Source organism: Molothrus aeneus, chromosome 1 (assembly GCF_037042795.1).
Source record: "Molothrus aeneus isolate 106 chromosome 1, BPBGC_Maene_1.0, whole genome shotgun sequence".
In the NCBI taxonomy this organism is placed as follows: Eukaryota; Metazoa; Chordata; class Aves; order Passeriformes; family Icteridae; genus Molothrus; species Molothrus aeneus.
The window spans coordinates 101494815-101515527 of record NC_089646.1 but is presented as its reverse complement, the minus strand read 5'-3'; the positions used below and the strand labels follow the sequence as shown (position 1 = coordinate 101515527).

The window sequence follows — 20713 nt, the reverse complement described above, 5'->3', positions numbered from 1 at the left end:
ATCAGCCACAGTTGGTTCATGTTTTCCTGGCTCCCAACACAACCATAAGGACAAATGCCCAATCACACTGCAGCTATCTATAGCATAAGGACAAGCAGATTCTTTCTTTGTTTCTAGTAATAAGGGTAGTGATTCTGGAAAAAAACCTCAGTGTCAAATACTAAAATTTGTGGAAATGTGAGATACAAAAACAGCTTTCACTTAACACGTGTCACAAATGAGATCTACCAGGGAAGTTTCTTAGTCACATGCAAGTTCCAAGCACATGACGCATTTTTTCACAGATAATCCAGACCAGATGCTCATAATTCATACCTTACGAACATGAAACATCCTGCAGTCACAGCACATCTCGCAGAACCTGGGAAGCACAAGTCTTTCTGTGATGTCCTTTCCAACCATGGAGGCCATTTTGCACATAATCTAATGACAAGACAGACATTAATCAGAGATGCTTGCATAACACACCATTCTGTGTCAGCTGAGCAGAGGCTTTTTACATCTACTCTCTATCCTGATGAACATAATTTTACTGAAAACTGTGAAAAAATAGTGAAAACAAAATGCCATTTGAATTGAAAAGGTTTGGCCACTTTTGCAAAGAACTGTGTTTCCCATTTACTTGTCATGACATGACACAGGTGTAGAAGATGACATTGATCTTCCAATAAACTGAATCAAATTCCCAGCTAACAAAGATAATTAGACTCTTAGAAATTATTCTCCTGTTACCCAACAGATCTTAAAAAAAAGTACATGATTCTTTTACTATTTCAATACAAAATGTACATATGTATAATTAACAGAAAATTCTTGACAATTAATATGCTTAAGAGACTTCTGAGTCCTGTATGGTTTAAAATTAATTACAACACCACACTGCATACATGCAACTCCCAAACATAAAATTCCCAAAGAAATGTATCACACCAAAAAAGACCCGTCTTTTCTCTAACTGCTCTTTCATTCTAATTTGTACTGAAACTTAAAAAAAAAGCTTTAAAAAGCAAAAAGAATTTTACATTTACTATTCCCCACCATGTCAGCAGAACTATTTACATTCATTCCCCTATAATAAAAAATGATGACTTTTCTAACCTCTAGGGGGTTGATGAGGTACAGAAATTTCTGTCAAGTTTCAATACCTTCAAAAACATGAAGACAGATAAAACTAGTCTGTTTATACTTTATTCCCTTTTGTAGTTGAAAGCTTCATCAAGAAGCACTAGAAATTTGGTGCCAAATCCAACAGTGCTAGAGACTTTTTATTGTTTATCAGTCCAGCCACTGTAGGAAAGTAAAATATTAAATGAGGTCTCTCTCAAGCAAAAAGAACAGAAAAAAGTTCACCCAGCAGAAAGCAGCAATATAAATTGCAATAAAAAAAGGAAACAAAAGGGCCTACATCTGCCATTTCTCCATTATAAATTAACTCATCTACTAACTATTTTAATTCAACACACACAATTTAATTACAAAGGTTGTGTCTAATGCAAAAAAATGGCCACCAACCAACCAACCATGAGTTAATCAACTCAGATGCTTATTACTTTGTCCAATAAAACACCACAAAATCAATAAAGAGAACACACATACAGCAAGGAGCAACAGAACTGAGGCATTAAAGCTTTTGAACTGATGGAAATTTTCCACACAGGCAATTTAAACTTCCATAAAATAAACAGACAAACATTCAAAAAACTAAAAAGACAACACAGCAGATGTTTTAGGAGTCAATAAAATTATCCCCTGCACTGTCTTGTCCAGCTGGGGTTTTTTTAAATAGTATATGTAAGTTTTTGAATTTAAATCTTAACTTGACCTGAGTGTACAGCACTGACACAGCACAGAAGAAGTTACAGATTTGTTATGGAGAGGGAATATAACATTTTCTTTTTAGTAATGGCTGTGCCACTTGGAAACACACCACCCCCACTGCACTATCAAGCATTCAGGCAAATTTTTGGCTGTGTGATTTGGCACTGCTGTTACTTACAGCCACAGCTTCTGTCTTCACATCGTCGTTGCTGTCTGGAGCTGTCAGATCTATCAGCACAGGGCACACTTTGGTCTCCACATCGTATCTCTCGATGAGCTCTTGCTCCAACAGCACTAACAACGCTGCCTGGCTTGTTTTTCTGACCTGCCACAAAAAGACAAAAACTGAACCAACAATTTCAAGACAGTTTTATTTTTTGAAATACCTGCGTGCTGTATTTTGGAAGCTGTACCTATATACCAACACACAGCAGTACTAACTGCACACAGTGACAGGACAAGTGCTCCACAAGTGCTTCTGCAAGCACTTCAAGTTTGCTGTCCTGTGTTTTGGGAAGTATGGAGGTGGATACCTGCTTTAATTGACAATGTGCAGGTGTTTCTTGGGTTCACACACAATTTGTTTTAATGTCGAAAAGAGCAGTCATGGCAAATTTGAAGCAAATGTGCAAAGAAAAAGCAGCACAATTAATGGAGAGCAACGAATTTCTAATACTTAACAAATCCTCTTTTTCTGAGATTAACAAGAAATAGGCTGGCAAGGAGAAACTGTGTTTATTTCCAATGCCTTTAAATTCTGAGACACATTTCTGCTTAGTCCCACTTGAAAAAAAATTGTGCAAAAATAAGATACCCATTACTGACGCCATAGCTTGCTAACCCCTACCTCCAAAAGGAGTAATTTCACCAGAAGAGAAAACATTACATAGAGCAAGAGACTACACATACTGCAATGCAGCAATTTTGGAAACACCTTTGAGCTTTTTGTTTCAGAGATCCACAGCCCAATGAACTATTTAACAGAGGTTAACACAATGAAAACAATTACTGAATCTTCTAGCAGGAGAACATCAAACAAAAGTAGAGTTATTTTATTACACATGAATTAGCAAAACAACTACTAAGAAAAATAGGTTTGGGTAGTTATTTTTAACTCTGTATATTTTGAAAAGGGCAGGGAAAAAAGTGACCAACTCAAGAGGCCTAAAATATTGGAAATAATGTCTCAACTAGCATTAGTCTAGTCTGAAATGACTGGAGAAGCCTCAAGAAAGCTTTGGACAAGCTAACTTATACATGCAGAGAAACAAACCACATGAGCTCAGTCCAAAAGGTTTATTGGATTGATATACAAATAACTGGTAATGAAGGTACATCATGATGTTAAAAAACTGAATTATACAAAGGACTCCGTTTCTTATTACTACTATTCCTTTTTTGCCACAATTTAAGTTATGTAAACTTGTCTAAATGACTAATTTTATCCATATGAATACAATATCAGATAAAAGGCCCCAAATCAGGACAGATCACATTAAATGTAAAAAACTGTCATTACATTTTCTTTAAATAAATTTATAGTATCATGTATTTCATGTCCATTCCAAATCCTTATATCCCAAAATATAACACACTTTTACCATGCTAAATTTAAATAATTTGGCATCGCAACAGTATTTCACCAGCTAGCAAACTACTCCTACCAGAAACTTACCTGGTTATTCTGGTCGGCGAGGTATCGCACCACAATTGGTAGCAGGTATTTGGAAAAAGCATAAGGGATTGAAGGTCTGTTTTCTTGACAGAACATAGCAATATGAGGCACCTGTTCCATCAGTTCTGCCCGCACTGTTGGCTCTGTAAGGGTCAAAACAAAACCAAAAAAAATGGCCCAATATGTTTACAAGCATGCTCCCAGATCCTTCAAGAGTAAGCTTCTTACAGCACTCTACATACAAAGTATGCTCTCAAGTGTTCATGTCAGTGTGTTTGTCAAGCTTCATTTTGACATCTTTTTACAAAACCAGATAGTACACTCTCTGCTGCTGAACTACTAAAAAGTCACATCTCACATTCTCAGTAAAGAAGAGGTGTAAGACAGCCAGCCACCAAACATTATGAGTATCAGAATGTGATGGTGTTCACAGGGGTCTTAAGATGAAGGAAGAGATGAGAATGTTGACTTCATGTTTCAGAAGGCTTGATTTATTATTTTATGATATATATTATATTAAAACTATACTAAAATAATAGAAGAAAGGATTTCATCAGAAGGCCAGCTAAGAATAGAAAAAGAAGGAATAACAAAGGCTTGTGACTGACCAAGACAGTCTGGACAGCTGGACTGTGATTGGCCATTGATTAGAAACAACCAACATGGGCCAATCACAGATCCACCTGTTGCATTCCACAGCAGCAGATCATTGCTTACATTTTGTTCCTGAGGCCTCTCAGCTTCTCAGGAGGAAAAATCCTAAGGAGAGGATTTTTCAGAAAATATCATGGCTACATCAGAATTGTCCAAACTCCCTACGAGCATCACCTACTTCACAGAAACCTCCTATGCTGAAAGTCAGCCCAGAACTGGCACCACTGTGAGCAGAAAGGAACTGAGGGAGAGTATGGGCCACGGCCTCTCAGGAAAGATCCCACTGAGCAAGACAACCAGCCATAACCACAGATGCTGTTCTTCATTTTTTGCTTTTTAAGGCTACTGATGTAATTGTCAGATGGAAAAGGAAAGCATCTTTCCAGCTGCTTCTGCTAAACCTTTGAGATGTGTTTCTCACCAAAGTTGGTGATTATTTAAAAAATATTTAATTAAATTTTTAAATTCAAGAAATGGCACACTGCCTGGATGAATCCTAATCCCCACAGAATATGCACATATATCTGGGGGATGAAAGAAGAAGCAAGAGAAACAATACAGATGTAGATTCAATTCCAACTATTAGAAAAACAGATTCAATTTAAGAAGCAGAACCTTATTACGTGCCTAACTTCCCCCTGGGGATAAAAAAAATCTGAACTGAGTACCTCTGCCCTTTCAGGATTTGCTGATATATGCAGTTACCACTGGTCAACTGATTACTTACAAAAAGACATAACATCAGTTACTCTCAAACTACACTAATTTGATTTAGAATATTTTAAATAATAAGATGTATGTGTCACAGGATAGATACATATGCCTTACTGAATTTTTACCCAAAAGTTGTTCAGGTAAAAATGGTATAGCCTGAACCATCTTCCTTGGAATACTTGTAATTAACATGATTCACTAAAAATACAACCTTTTGTTAAACAGAAGCATGCAACACGCATTTGTATTTAACATGGCAAATGTGTGCAGCACTTGGCTTTCTTGAACACTGGCTACAAGTGTAAACTCAGGTCTGAATAAAACATAACAAAGACAAAGCAAGTCCCCTGCTGCGTGCAGTCTTTTCTTCACTGAGAACAATGACAACAGAAAAGATCACTGCACACAAAGTAATTAAATGCTTGTGGGCTCCAGTTCCTTCACTATAGACTTAAATTACTTTTCCTATAGAAAAACGTAACAAAATCCAAGTTGGGGGGGATCTTATAGATCATCTAGTTCCAAACCCTGGTGGTTGGGGCTCCACTAGACAGGTTGCTCAAAGCCCTATCCAACCTGGCCTTGAACACTCTCAGGGTTACTCTGGAAAGTTTATGAGTTGCTGAACAAGTTGCAAAATACAAAATGAAGTCTCAGACAAATCAATATCATATAGGTTTGCTGTTCATGACAATAAAGTTAAAAAGTCTTCCAATCTCTTCTGTATCTCTTCCCAAATGTTATCAGGAGCACACAGTAGAAAAACATTTTTGTTGAAACTTCAGATGTTCTGAAACATGTGCAGGTTGAACTCCATAAGCAATACTGGCATCCTGAAGTTCATATTGAAGAAGTCAGATCCTGAAGAACACTATACAAACTATGTGCAAGTTTTAGCAGATCTAACAAAAATTCACACCTTAACAAAATGCTGAATTCTAGTTTTGTGATCAAACACTCCATTTGTAGCACCAAAATATGCACCTGTAACTAGGACAAACTAATAGTTAATGAGATTATTGATTCTGAAAGTTGCAGTCGCCATATCATACTAATGCAAAGAAAGAAAATATTCCTATTGTAATAACTCATCTTTTGCTTCCTTATAAAAATTTGCCAGAGCAGTCCTTAGAACACGAGGAAGAGAAGGTGAAATTGTTCATTAGGATGAGGTGGTGTGGGGGGGTCAACCAAAGTAGATCAGGTGCTTTCAAGAGTCAAGTCAGCAAAAGTAACTGTTTTCTTCCTACATTTAATTCAATTCTGGTCCTTTTATCTGACAAGGCCTGGCTTCTTCAGTTCTGGAAGATGGGCTTGAAGTGTGCCTGAGAAAGGAGTTCTTTCACATGCCAACTTTGACACATCAATGTGGTTTTTTCCACCTGTGTGACAACCTGCTCAAAGGTAGCTGAGTTAAAGAAGCCTTGCACCCTCCATTTGCAACTGCCCAGTATCCACTGAAAGCAGAGCAAGAGATTGTCTCTGCAAACAGGCTCTACACAGCCCCTCTCCCAAGGGCAATTTGAAAAGGGTGTAGGTGGCAAACAGAGCAAAGTGAGTAACCATCAGGCTGGGCAAGGAGGACAGGAACTTGATGGTCAAGAAATGGGAACCAGTGCCCAAAGCCAGGGCTAGAGGAACTCATGCCCACCTTTCCTAGAAGGATGTTATTTCAAGACATGCCCAGGAAATGATCAATTGGCACAGGAGACTTACGTAACAATACTTATCCCTAGGGTCTTGTTCTCCCATCTTAGGACTCATGCCTTGTTTCTTGTAGCAGACAGAAGATGACTGGGGGAAGGGAGGGAGAGAGGGCAGAGGTCAAAGGAGATGGAGAGTAAGCAAAATCAATTTGACTGAGGCTGCATGCGTGGCAGCAGTTCTTCTTAAATGGCTTCTAAATTTGCTTCGGGCAGTTCCCACCCTCCCGGACACAAAACCTGCAGCTTCCATTTATGCCAATGCTACTGTTCATGCAGCCAGACAATAAACCCTATCAAAGAACTGATCTAGCTGATGCAGCTTTTGCCTCACCACAGCAGCATAATTAAACAGCAAGAACTGGCACTTAATATTGATCTCCCTGTGCAATCACATAATTCCCTCAAGTAGCAGAATTGTCTGATGATGGAAGCAAGCAATGGTAAAAGAAGGTGCTAGAACTGAGGGAAAGAAGCAAAATATTGGGAAAGCAAATTTATTCCTCCTTCTAGTGTGAAGCTGTGCAAAATGTTCAAACCAGGCTCTTCACAGAGTAACTGCACACTACTCATTTGATTGCAGTCTGAACTCTGTCTTGATGCTGAAGAAATAGCTCTGCAATCAAAGACAACAAGAACGCTGTATTAAGTATATCAAGAGCTGTGTACATACTTTGGACACAAGGCACTCAAAATGGGGAGACTGTTTGCATACCTCTTTGACACCTCCAAAGTTTGCCCACCCACTGATAAAGAAACGGCAACACTCCCTTTCCCTAAATTGATGAGGTTTGCTGTGAAACAGGATTTATACATTTCTTTATGAAGCACTCCAGCAAGAGTGCAGGATGTACCAAAGCCACAAGATCTTTTTCCTTCAGAACAGGGTTCATCTATTATGCAGCACTTATGTCAGCTGCCTAACAATACTAACGACCTGCAGATGTAAAGTGAGCCCCTTTCTTCCTGAGCTACCAAGTCAGCTCTGGCTTTGTGAAGAACACGGGCAGATGAGATGATGCAATTAAAGATTTGAAACATTCATGCCCAGGAGTGAATTAGAACTGTAAAGTCACCTTAGTTCTTACATTCCCTAACTTTTAAGTACCCAGCTCTGGGATCTTTGTAAGGTCGATTCAAAGCAGCGAACAAGGAGGGCTGTGTAGGGAACTGGCTGTGTAACACAACACTGTAATTCGCCATCAAAAGGCGTTTGTGCTGTTCTGGGGAATTACTGCTGCTATGCAAGAACCTGAACCTTAAGCTTACCAATTTAGATAAGAGCTCAATTCTTCCAAAGGCTGAGGCATATGTTCCAGTGTGTACTGAATAGAGCCTAATCTTGCAGTCTGATGCAGTTACAGTAGAGCTTTTTTTTGCATTATGTTTCCTTAAGACCCAGGCAACAACGCCAAAAAAAATCTACTGAAGTCAGAGTGCTTTCTTATTCCCTTCATCTATCCCTCAGCTTTGTCTTTAGTTTGAACAGGTGGCAGCTCCAAGCAGGGATTCCAGGAGGCTTCAATACATAACAGTGTCTGCCATTTCAGTTTAAACCTCCCTGTTGTTTAAAACCAAATTTACAGCTTGGTCATTGTGTTAGTTTTGGTCAGCATTAATTTTCCTCATGGTAGCTGGTACGGGGCCATGTTTTTGATTTTTGCAGGAAACAGGGCTGATAAGGGATGTTTTAGTTATTGCTGAGCAGCACTTAGACAGAGCCAGGGCCTCTTCTGCCTTTCACCCCACCTCACCAGCAATCAGCAGGAGACACACAAAGGGGGGATGCAGCCAGGACAGCTGATCCCAACTGACCACAGGGACACCCCAGACCATGGTGTCAGGTTGATCATATAGAGCTGAGGGACAAGGAGGAATGGGAGGAAGTTTGGAATGGTGGTGTTTATGGTCTCAAGTCACTGTCAGGTGTGATGGAGCCCTGCTCTCCTGGGGATGGCTGAACAGCTGCCTGCCCATGGGAAGGTACGAATTCCTCTCACTTTCACAGTGAAGAAGGCAGCTTAAACATTGTTTCCAGCACAAATTCAAAACATGGCCCAATATTAGTTACTATGAAGAAAATTAACTCTACCTCTGCCAAAGCCAGTAGTTATCAACAGAGTGAACAGTGCACAGCAGTTACAAGTTGCTTTGTAAAGCATAAGCTCATCCAGCTGGGGAATATGTCTGCACCTCTGTGTTTTCTGCACTGTACAATAGAGTCAAGGACCAGGCTTTCACACAGTATAAACTAACCAGGACGAGAATTTTGCTTCACGTCAACTTTCTATTTTAGGCAGTCTGGAAAAATCTCTGTACAGCTAAGTTCTACATAACATTTGCCTGGAAGAGTATTTTTCTGTTCAGCAGAGGAAGTATTTTTAAATGATCTTTTCAAACAACCTCTTGAAAGTACAAAGTCTATCTATTCCTTAAAGTAGCAATCTACTAAAAAGAAACCCTGCAATCTGTTAAAACAAAACCTTTGAAAATAAATATTAATATAAAATACTAGATTTCCTTACTCATTAGCATTTTATTTCATTCTATCATATCTAGTGTATTATCTAGATACAGAATTACACCGAACCGAGTTTTAGGAATCAAGAAAAATTAAGAGAATGACAGAAGACACTGAAAATAGCTTCCATTTCTTCTGTTCATTAAACAATTTGGAAAAGAAGTTTCCAGAATAAAATGACACAGTTCTACCTCTCTTCATGTCCAGATCACACAAAACCATCAATATGTTCAAATCAGCATCTACAAAACCTGGGCAGACTTTTTTCTGCTTAAACAAACACTCAGTTTTAGTTATTTCACAAATGACCATTCAAATCAACATCCTAAACTGACTCTAAAATCATAGAAGTAATTAACTATTTCTTCTTTATCCATGAAAAAAACCATTTCCCCTAAAATCTGACACCATCTCATGCAAAGTGCCAGCACGCTCACTTGGCTACTCCTAGCACATACACATTTATAGATCAGCTTGGATCTATAAATGTCTAATGTTTATTTCAGCCCTGCTGAGGCTTTAGTTCACTCTCTATTCCACTTCAGCTATGAGGCAGTAAAGCACCACCATCAGCTGCATACTGAAAATTAAAAAGGGATTATTTTAGAACTGCACAGTGTAATACCAACTAATTGCTTCAGACCAGCTATTTATAAATCAAGTCATTACTCAGTGCCACCCCACAACTAGATTTATTTCACAATGCTTTATTCTGCAGCAAAGAACAGTATTTTAAAAAACGTCTGCTGTGCTTTCATTATCCCACTATGACCATTCTGAAATACAAGCAGCAGTGAACTTCCACTAGATTTGTGAGGAGCTGTAAGGTTTTTGTGTTGTAAAACTGTATATGAAGAACAACCACTGATGATGCTAAAGCTGCTTTAACTGACAGTTTTTATGGAAGTTTTAAGGACACCTGAATATTAGTAATATTGCCCTTTGTTCTTACTAAGGGTTGTGAGCAACAGGGAAAGGTGTAAGTGCATGGCTTTGCATTAACACTTCAATTCAATAAAAGAGTAATTCACAGAATCACAGAATATCCTGAGTTGGAAGGGACCCAGAAGGATCATCAAAGTCCAACTCCTGGCCCTGCAGAGGACCACCCCAAGAGTCACACCATGTGCCTGAGAACATTGTCCAAATGCTTCTTGAACTATGCCAGGCTTGTGCTGTGACCACTTCCCTGGGGAACCTGTTCCAGCACCCAACCATCCTCTGGGTGAAGAACCTTGTCTTAATATTCAACTTAAACCTCCCCTGACACAGCTTTATCTATCCTCTTCTTTCCCTAAAAGAGTCTTCCATTTCCCTCTTTTTTCCTTCTTTCTACAAACACACGCATTCTCCCTTTTGATTTCTACCATTTCCCATTTCATCCTTCCCTCTGACTTTTCTACCTCTTTTGAAGATAAAATAAAAGCTCGACAAGTGGAAATACACTGCAACCAGAGCCCATCCCATTTAGCTTAGGAGTCCAGCAGAAAGGCTGATGCATGTGCTGCTTCAGTAGTCAGGCTCTTTTCTCCTACTAACCAGAAATGGATTTCACTACTGACTGGCAGAGCGAGAAGTGAAACACAGACTAATGAGCGAGGGAAAAGTCATCATTAGTCACTCATCAGATGCATGGAGAGGCAAAAGAAGTTTACATCAAGCTTAGGAGAAAATTCTTAGTGTAGCATGAGGTGGGAGACGAGGTAGGGAAAATCCTGGAACATGAAGATGGGGAAGGGAAGAAAATGCAGCTGGAGAAAGGCAAATATTATCATTCCCATTAATATTGCTTACATATGAAGATTTTTGTTAAATTAAATGCTGCACTATGTGCTGTTTGACAGGTAATGTTGGCATGTCTCAAAATACCAACAGCAGTAATTTAACCTACATTAATAAAGCCATTCAAGCACACTATTAAGTAATTAGGGTTGTGAGGCCATCCACATTAAGCCTGATTATAGAGCTTCAAAATTTAATGACCAATTAGCCTAATAATTGTTTTCAAAATCAGGTTGTTTTGGAAACTGCATTTACAAGTGATTCTTTGCAGTAAAGAGATTACTTTTCGTTCAGAAGAAAAACATCCTAGCTGGCTATATTCAGACAAATAAGCACCAGCCCTTCAGGATGTCATTTTATTTTCCCCCATCATTTCTTTAAAAAGATATCTATGCATATCTATTTCATAGTAAGCTACATTACACAGGCATTTTAGGAACAAAGATAGAGACTTTCACTTTTAAAGAAACTTCAGAAAATAAAATTTGAAGCTTCTGAAGCCTCTTGCACACTAAGCAAAATGCCAGTAATGCAGTAATTCTGGCTGGGGCTAACTTTTAAAGCCAGTTAATTGCACTTCAGCACACAGTGATGAAATCTTGTATCATCTAAGCCACTCACAAGCTGGTACCAAAAAAAAAAAAGTTTGAATTATGCTTATTTACTTAAGTCAATAACTCAGACATAAGGCCCTTGTTCAAGCTCTCACAAGCCTGTGGCCAGTGTACATTTGAAAATGAAGAAGACCCAGCTATCTTAATACAAAGATAAGCATTTTTTGATCTAACAAGGGTTTATGGGGGATAACTTAACATTTGCCAAGTACTAAGCTTATATGTCAAACTACTTCTTGGTTTGTATAGATTCAAAGACACCATAAAAAAATCTAAGTGAGAAATCATACCTAACATCCCTAAAGAAACAGAGAAATTACAAAGTGATTGAACAGCAGATTCAAAAGCATTACAAGGTATCTTTCTTAGCTGTCACTACTCTAGGAAACTTGGTGCCAAAGACAGCAGGGATGTCCAGTTTAGGACTGAAAAACACCCAAATTCCATAGCAGAATCACAGATTTAACAGCAACACCCAAGTACAGCAATGAAGACAAAAACAGAAGTCTTACAAATAACTCAGATTCAGAGAACAACTTTCTTTAGCAAGTAAGGGCCTTGGGGGCAGGGGATTATTCCCTAAATTCCACTGATGGGTTTCCTCCATGGAACAGCTGTTCTGTGCCATATACATACAAGAGCAGCACATGACAACAGGGCAGAGCAAATGCTCTGGTGGTGGTACTGGACATGAGCTGCTCCCAGTGCTGGCAGAACTGGGAGCAGCTCATGTCCAGTACCACCTGAAGGGGGTATTTTTTCCCAGTAGAAACACAACATTTTGATGTTGTGATTGATTTTAAGGCTACAAGTGTAAACTGGAACTAATTCATTACCAGGAGTCCAAATTACCCTGTCCAAACTGATACTATCAGGAGAAGGCACTCTTTATATCATTTGTATGTGCAGAAACAATGGTAATCAAAACTCTTTCACAAAATACAATTCACTACAACTCTACTCAAAGGGTCCAAATTAATTTCCATCAAAAGCTCTTTCTCTCAGATTTTTTTTAAAAAAGCTTTTATAAAACCAGTTTTAGAGCTAATATTTACTTTTGCCATGATGCCTCAAAAAATGTGTCTTGGCTACCCAGTTGGAATCTCAATATATGTATCAATCATAGCAAACCATACTCACATAATTTTCTTCCATCCTACTATCATATTTGGACTCAGATATTTTTCTAGTAAAGAATATTTTTATTCCACATTAAAACAGTATTTAGCACAACCAAGATGACATTTAGGTTCTTAAAGTTTCATCACAGTAGATGAAGAATGAAAATTATTGGAAATTCTCCTGCTTTTAAACACAGAAATGGCTGTCTCAGCATAGCCCCAGCTTATTAAAAGGTATTAAAAACAACCAAAACAAACCTGAAAAAAGCTAAAAAAAAAAAAAAACCCAAACCAAAACACCACAAACCCAAAGAATTTTAAAAAAACCCTGAGACTGACTGTTTTTCAAGCAAAGAACATGTCTGAAATACATCAACCCCACTACAAGATTTCTGAAAATGCAAGGTATTAACAGGGCAGAGCACTCTCTGGGCAACTTTAGAATAGCTGGTATTTCTAGTTCACTGCTGTACCCCTACTTTAGAAAACAGCATCAGTAGCCCAGAAACAATAGATGTTGTGTATCCTGGATATATTCTTCAATTTTAATCTCATTATACCAATTACTGTAAAAAAAAATTGGAAAAAAAATCTGACTTTCTGTGACTTGATTTGACAAGAGAAGACAAAGAGCTCCAAATGTTAAAAGAACTGGCATAAGACTAACAAGCATCAACAGTTAGAAATGAAAAGACTTGTACTTAGTCATAGATTAGTTTGACTTGCAAGTTTGTTTTTATTTTTATTTATTTAAACATTCAAACGTGAAGGTTTGACTCCAGGAGGGCTCTACCCATACAAATATCTTGCCCTAACCAAGCAAGTTAAAACACACAGGCACTTTTACAATGTTTTCTTATTCTAAATTCAGGGTCTTTTATGTTTTATGGACAAATTGGAAAAATAAATACTGTAAATGGAAAGAAGCAAGACAAAAATTAATAAGTCTAATAGTAACAACCTTAAACATACACACACAAAAAACAAAACCCCTGCAAACAAAACCAAAAAACCAAAACAAAACAAAAAAATCCACTGTGTTCTAGTATGAATAATAGTCAAGCTCATATATTAAGAAGATACAAAGCAGATCAAGCTCCCTGTTGAATTTTCACATGGTTTAAAACACAAGGCTATTCTAATAACCTGTCTTACCGAAACCAGCCAAGTCCAATACTGCAACTGCTCGAGGCACAAGACTCACAGTTAAGTTTGCAGAAATTTAATTTGTGGGGCAGCTGCAGAATCCAGCACTACTAGTTTGGCAGATCTGAGACAACTTCTACAGTGCAGGAAAAGCCTGAACTGCTGCTTTTACTGACGCTGAGAAAATATCAGCTCTGACTAAAAATGTACCCCACCCTCGTTAAAGGCAACAAATTGATTTGAGCTCAACTCTTGGCTTCCACTACACTTCTGCCTAAATAAACTTCAATTTGACACACTTAGTTGGTCACCAATGAAAAGCCTAAGGCTACAAGTTGCTGCAAGAGGCCATTTTCCCTTGGACACATCTGTCCTATTTTCTAAACTGAAGAGGAGCTTCAGAAAGTGTCTGATGCTCTAAACTATTCACAGGCAACTGTATATGCAGATTTCAGAAGCAGAGCTTTTCTAGGAAAGCACTCTATAAACAGTAGCACGCCACTGTTCTCAATTAAAGACACATTTTATTGTAAGTGAATAGTGACTTTTTTTTCCTTTTTAAAGAATCCTTGGAGAGGTACTCAATACAATTATGTAATGCTTACAACAGGCTACTTTTCCTGGCTAAACAAGGACATTCCCTCAGAAAAATAAAACCATGCATTTTAAATTAAGACAGTAGTGACAGAATAACAGAAATCAGCAGAATATATTTTTACCCTTGGAAAGCATTATCTTCTGCAGTTCCAGAAGAAGTGAGAAAAACTAACAGACATTAAATAGAAGAAACATTTTCTTCTCATTCAAGATTTAATACAAATTTATCTTCATAGCATACCAACAATTAAAAAAGAATGACCAGATCTTTTCTGATGTTCTGCTGCTAGATTTTCTTCCTTCTGGTATGTCAACTGTATCTAGCTATGTTGAAATCAAGCCCTTAATTCTTTCTAGATAATTTTTAAACCAAAATTCTGCCACAGCTCTGTCCACATCATTTTTCCCTTCATGCACTTCCCCATGACTTTTTAAGCACTCCCTTTCTTTCACATTTGTTTTTAATTTTTCTCTTGCTTTTGCCTTTTATTCTAAACACTCAGCAGTCTCAATATATTGATTAGCAACAGACACACTGGATCTACAGAGCCTTCCTACTCATTGCAAAGAGGGAGCACAAGCAAGCTCACTACACCGGATTTCACAAGCAGACTTTTGGCATCTTCAGGGATCTGCTTGGTGGAGGTACCATGGGATAAAGCCCGAGGGAACAGCTACACAAGAAAGTTAGTTAATATTCAAGGATCACCTCCTCCAAGTTCGTGAGCAATACATCCCAACAAAGAACTAGTCAGGCAAGAACACTGGGAGGCCTGCATGGATGTACAAGGAGCTCTTGGACAAACTCAAGCAAAAAAGAGGAAGCCTGCAGAGGGTGCAAGCAAGGACTGGTAGCCTAGGGGGAATACAGAAAAATTGTCCGAGCTGCCAGGGACTGGGTTAGGAAAGCTAAAGCTTTAAAGGATTAAAACTGGTCAGGGATGTCAAGGGTAACAAGAAAAGGTTCTATAGGTACAGCAGTGATAAAAGGAAGACTAGGCAAAATATGAGTCCTCTGTAGAAGAAAGAGGGAGACCTGGTTACCCCAAACAAGGAGATGGCTGAGGTACTCAAAGATGTTTTTCCCTCAGTCTTCAGTGACAAGTTCTCCATCTGAGTTCCAGAAGGCAAAGGAAGGGATTGGGAGAATGAAGAACTGCCCACAACAGAAGATCAGGTTCAAGATCATCTCAGGAACCTGAAGCTGCACGAGTCCACAGGACCCGATGCAGTGCATCCACAGGTCCTGAGGGAACTGGCAGAAGGAGTGGCTAAGACACTATCCATTATATTTGGGAATTGTGGCAGTCCACTGAAGTTCCCACCAACCTGAAAAGGGAAAACAAACCCCTCATTTTCAAAAAGAGAAAAAAAGAAGACACAGGGCCATCTCACCTTGGTGCCTTAGCAAGACCATGGTGCAGCTGCTCCTGGAAACTGTGAGAAGGCACATGGAAAATAAGGAGGTAATGTGTAAGAGCTAACACAACTTCACTAAGGCCAAACCACTCCTGGCAAATCTGTTGGCTTTTTACAATGGGGTTAAAGTGTTGGTGCATAAGGGAGGAGCAACTGACCTCATGTACCTGGACTTATGCAAAACATTTGACACTATGTCTTTAAGTCCTTGTTTTTAAATCAGACACAGATTTGGGAGATGGCCACTCAGTGGATAAACAGCTGGCTAGATGGTTGCACTCAAACAGTTGTGGTCAACAGCTTGATATTCACGGGGAGACCAGTGACAACTGGAGCTCCTTAGGGGTCAATATTGGGTTCAGCATCCTGGTGGGTGACATGGACAGTGGGATGGAGAGCACCCTCAGCAAGTCTGCCCACTACACTAAGCTCTGTGGTGGGACTGACATGCTGGAGGGAAGGGACAGCAGCCACAAGGACCTTTACGTACCCGAGAAGTGTATCCATGTGAACCTCATGAATTTCAACAAGGCCAAGAACAAGGTCCTGCACCTGGGCTGGGACAAACCTTGGTACCAATGCAGGGTTAGTAGAGAATGGATTAAGAGCAGCTCTGAGGAGAAAGATTCAGAGGTGTTGGTTGATGACAAGCTCAACACGACCCAGCAACGTGCAGCCCAGAATGCCAAACACATCCTGAACTGCATCAAAAGCAGCATCGGCCAGCAGGGCAAGGGAGGGGATTCTGCTCCCCTGCTCTGGTGAGACACCATATGGAGTGCTGCATCCAGCCCTGGGGATCTCAAGATGAGAAGGATGTAGAGCTGTAGCAGTGAGTCTAGTGGAGGGTAATGGAACTGATCAGAGAGATTGAGAATCTGTCCTATGAGAGAAGGCTGACAGAGCTGGGGCTGTTCAGCCTGGAGAAGAGAAGGCTCTTGGGAGACCTTACTGCAGCCTTCTGGTACCTAAGGAGGCCTGAAAGAGAGCTGGAGAGGGACTTTTTACAAAGCCAGGTAAAGCAGTAATGGCTTCAAACTGATAAGCAGTTATGGCTTCAAACTGAAAGAAGGCAGATAGCAGAAAGTCTTCACTATGAGAACGGTGAGGCACAGGAACAGGTTACCCAGAAGCTGTGGATACCTCATCCCTGGAAGTGTTCAAGATCAGGCTGGATGGGGCTTTGAACAACCTGGTTTTGTGGAAGGTGTCCCTGTCCATGGTAGGTCCCTTCCAACCCAAACCATTCTCTGATTCTATATTTGCATCTTTACCAATTCTTGCTGCTTCTCTTACCTGCACGCCTGGTTGCCCAAAAAGGTGCAAAGGAACAACTTCAGCATTTAAATTCTATCAAAACTTATGAGAGTGTTGCACAGATGGTTTCCAAGTTTATTTTCAAGGCAAGAAACAAATATCGATCTACAAATCTAAAATAATCATGCAGATCTTTTGAGTAGCAAAAGTAAATAATAAAAGTTACTTAAAAATGTACTATTGGAAAGCTGCAGTCCTACATTTTGAAGGGGTGTAAATCTGTTGATGAAAACAGTAAGGAAAAAAGTCATCTTTGGGGGATGATTAAGAAAAAATAAATGTTACACTATTTATTGAATTTGCAGAAGCCTCGTTTGAATATTGGAGAAAGAACATACTGCTTCTGTGCTAATCACAGGTTTACAACCTCTGATTTTCCCCCATCAACCCAGTAAAATGTTTAGTGCTACCTACCTGAATCATCAGCTAATCTGCTGATTCTCTCCAACACAGCAATACAATCTCTCTCATCATCACTGACTTCCTTCAAAGTGTCCAGCAAACTTCGAGCCACCATTTGCCTAGTTTACAAGAAAGATTAAAAAGAAGCATTATTTGTGTCCAGAAATACAGCTAAATCAAAAAGTTGTGAATCAGAGAAATTTCTTACACCAAACAGAATTTTATATATATTTACTTAAAATTCAATTTATAAATTATAGTAAGTTTAGTTAGCCCTGCTTTGGGAATTCTTACTTCTGATACCTGGCATAATCTTAAAGAATTGTAACCTTTAAATATAACATTAAAGTATCCCTTTCATTTACAAGGATAAGAGAAACCAGCCACCAAGACCAGAAATAGTAATCATCTTCTAAGTGGGCAAACAGGAGCTGAATGTTAGGAAGTCAGAATCAGCCTTCCATCCATCCTCATCTGTGACGTCCTTAACTTGTTCCATACAAAGCAAAGTAACACTAGTGTCATTAAAATGTTTTTAAATAGAACTCTGAATTTATTTCAGAAAAGCATGAATACTCAAGCCAAAGATTTTCATACCAATGGTGCTATAGTTGACATTTAAACCAATGGTGGTTGACATTTAAAAGTCAAACTTCATTTGAATGCTATGGGTATGTACTGTGAAAATAACATGTACTACCCAACCCATGTGTACCTGAGACATACATTAAGCAAAGTAGAAACATTAAAAAAATATTAAATAAGTCATAATCAACTCAGTTACTACTTCAAATGCACAAGAAAATTTTCTATGGATTAATTTATGAGTGATGAGATATAGTCAGATTTGGGATTTTGTCCTCCAAGGTTCTGCCATAGCCTGTGCTACAAAGTCATACCCATCAGGTACCTAGACAGCCCTGAATGCAGCTGGGAATGTGTGGCAATCAACCTTTCTCCTGAAAAACACCCTGCAATGGCATAACTCTTTTCTTACCCCACTGGATAACATGGGTCACATGTCAGTGCAGAGAGCTAGCAGAATTATCCCTGGATAATGGAATCGGAATGGGCCAAGGAACAGTGTCCAAGACACTGGTAGATCTGGTAATGCCCTGGAGCAACTCAACAAAACACTGAAGTAGCAAGTGTCAGGTGCCAGGTAATTACAGAAATGAAGGACAGAAACACTCCTAGGATGTAGCCTAGGTAGAAGCACTGCTGACAAACAGCAGTGCTGTAGACAAGAGCAGAGGCATACCTAAACTTTATTATGTTCACTACAAGCAGTGAACGTGAGCAGTGGTCAACAACTTACAAGAGAACAGATGGTTACATTCCTAGTGCACAAGGGAAGCTCAAGAACTTCACAATTCCATGCAATCAGAGAAAGGCAGGAGGTTTCCATGAATTCCCAAAGCTAAGCACACATTTTCTCCTACTGAAAATCAGTAATTTAAATATTGCACATTGGCCAGTTGCAGAACTATTTTAAATTAAACTGTTTTGACATACAGATGTATAAAATCTTCTAAAAAAACAAACTGAAGAAACCATTTGCCTTTAATTAATTTCTTCTCCCTCACTCTTTTCAACTTGACAGAAGTACATCTCTCAGCAGAGATCTTGATACGCAGTTAAAATTCAGCCATAAAAACCCTAACAGAGGGAAACAGACTGCATGACACACTAACCTAGAAGCAGAGTTGACTTGGTCTTTTTAAAGGGCTGGACACCTCTGAAAAGAGAAGAGGAACAGATGAAGCAATTTCATAAACCAGCCTGTGTGGACACGTGTCTCCTACATATTTAATGTAGTCTTGGAAAGTGAGAGACAAGTCAACTAACCCACTGAGTCTCAGCAAGTGAGGAACCACAGCAAACAGCACTACTGCCAAGATGTGCTTTGGTCTGAAGAGAAAAAGCAGCAATAATTCCTCATATGAAATGAAGGAACTGTGTTCAGGAACTGCCTCACTATTCAAATAGATTTATTGGTGAGTGCTCTACACTTCCGAGCCTTCTTAATGAGGAATGGAAGCAAGTTCAAGGGAATAAAGATTAAAAAAACCCACAAGTGATTTTAACACAAAAAAACCCAAAAAGAGACAAAAGCTAAGCTCCAAACTGCACCAGCAACTAGCAATTGGTTTTTAAAGCAAGTAGCAAAAAGGAATCATCATCCTTGTATGTATGTACACACACCAGTGCTACCAGACACAAGAAGACTCCATGTTTCAGGGTGATGACTTTGGCTTTCTGCTCAACACGTACTCTTGCTGCAATGTGATGTTGGATTATTAAGACATATCCTAGAGATGCTTCTCAAATCTGAAGGCTGCTTCTTCAATAATCACACCACAGCCAGACTCCCACTTGCCTTATTTTGCCGATAAACAATTTATTGTAATATTTGTCAGGTTCCCCTCCATTCTCATAGGCAACATCTGTGGTGCTCATGAGCAACACCTAAACCAGTAAAAATGTAAAACATAACATACCAAAAGTTGTCACAAAGCAAAACCTTCCACCATTTGGGAAGCTGTTAAAGGATTCCCTACTTCTCTCTCTTTCAGTTAACCTTATGAGAAATCTTACATATTTAAACAAAGAAGACATTGCTATTTCCAAGCCTCATCTCCTGAAATTTTTTAGGACACAGACACTGATTCATTTCCATCTCAGAACAAATGGCTGAGAAATCATGAGCACTCAAAGAATCCACTTAAAGGAGACTAGACTTTTGCAGCAGTTGTTAAAAATCCCTTCACTTTAATCATTCAATATAATCACAGACTGCAAATATGCTGCATAGGTAGACGATTAACCAGACAGAAAAGGATAATAAAACCAAATGCAAAGAGAAATAATACCTAAAATGAAACTTAAAGATTAAAACCTGCCATACTAAAAGCAAATTCATCCAATTAAAGGGGGAAAAAATATCTTACCCTAATTTACCCAGATTCAATGATTATGTTTCAAGAATTTGGAATGTGTAATATGAAGCTCCCACAGAAATGCAGGTTCCAGGTCACAGAAACAACTGAAGCATTATTAACTCAATCATAGTATTTTAAAACTTTTAAACTACTCATTAGTAATTGGATGTGCTGATACCATACTAAGACATAAGAATAAATGAATATAATTGAATTAATCTTTTTCATATTAAATGCTCCAGTTCCTCTGCTTAGCAGAAATCCCTCCTATTATTCTGAGACTGACTA

General features: G+C 38.9%; 1 protein-coding gene across 3 annotated transcripts in view; it reads right to left on the bottom strand.

The window, feature by feature from the left end:
* PPP4R1 (protein phosphatase 4 regulatory subunit 1) overlaps window positions 1–20713 on the bottom strand; it is a 63095-nt gene that overhangs the window by 25399 nt on the left and 16983 nt on the right. For all 3 annotated transcript variants that reach the window (XM_066561608.1, XM_066561617.1, XM_066561624.1), the window contains exons 4-7: window positions 17496–17602; window positions 3494–3636; window positions 1997–2143; window positions 316–423 (exon numbers count right to left, since the gene is read on the bottom strand). In XM_066561608.1, the coding sequence (XP_066417705.1) occupies window positions 316–423; window positions 1997–2143; window positions 3494–3636; window positions 17496–17602 (505 nt within the window). The remainder of the gene's footprint in view (window positions 1–315; window positions 424–1996; window positions 2144–3493; window positions 3637–17495; window positions 17603–20713) is intronic.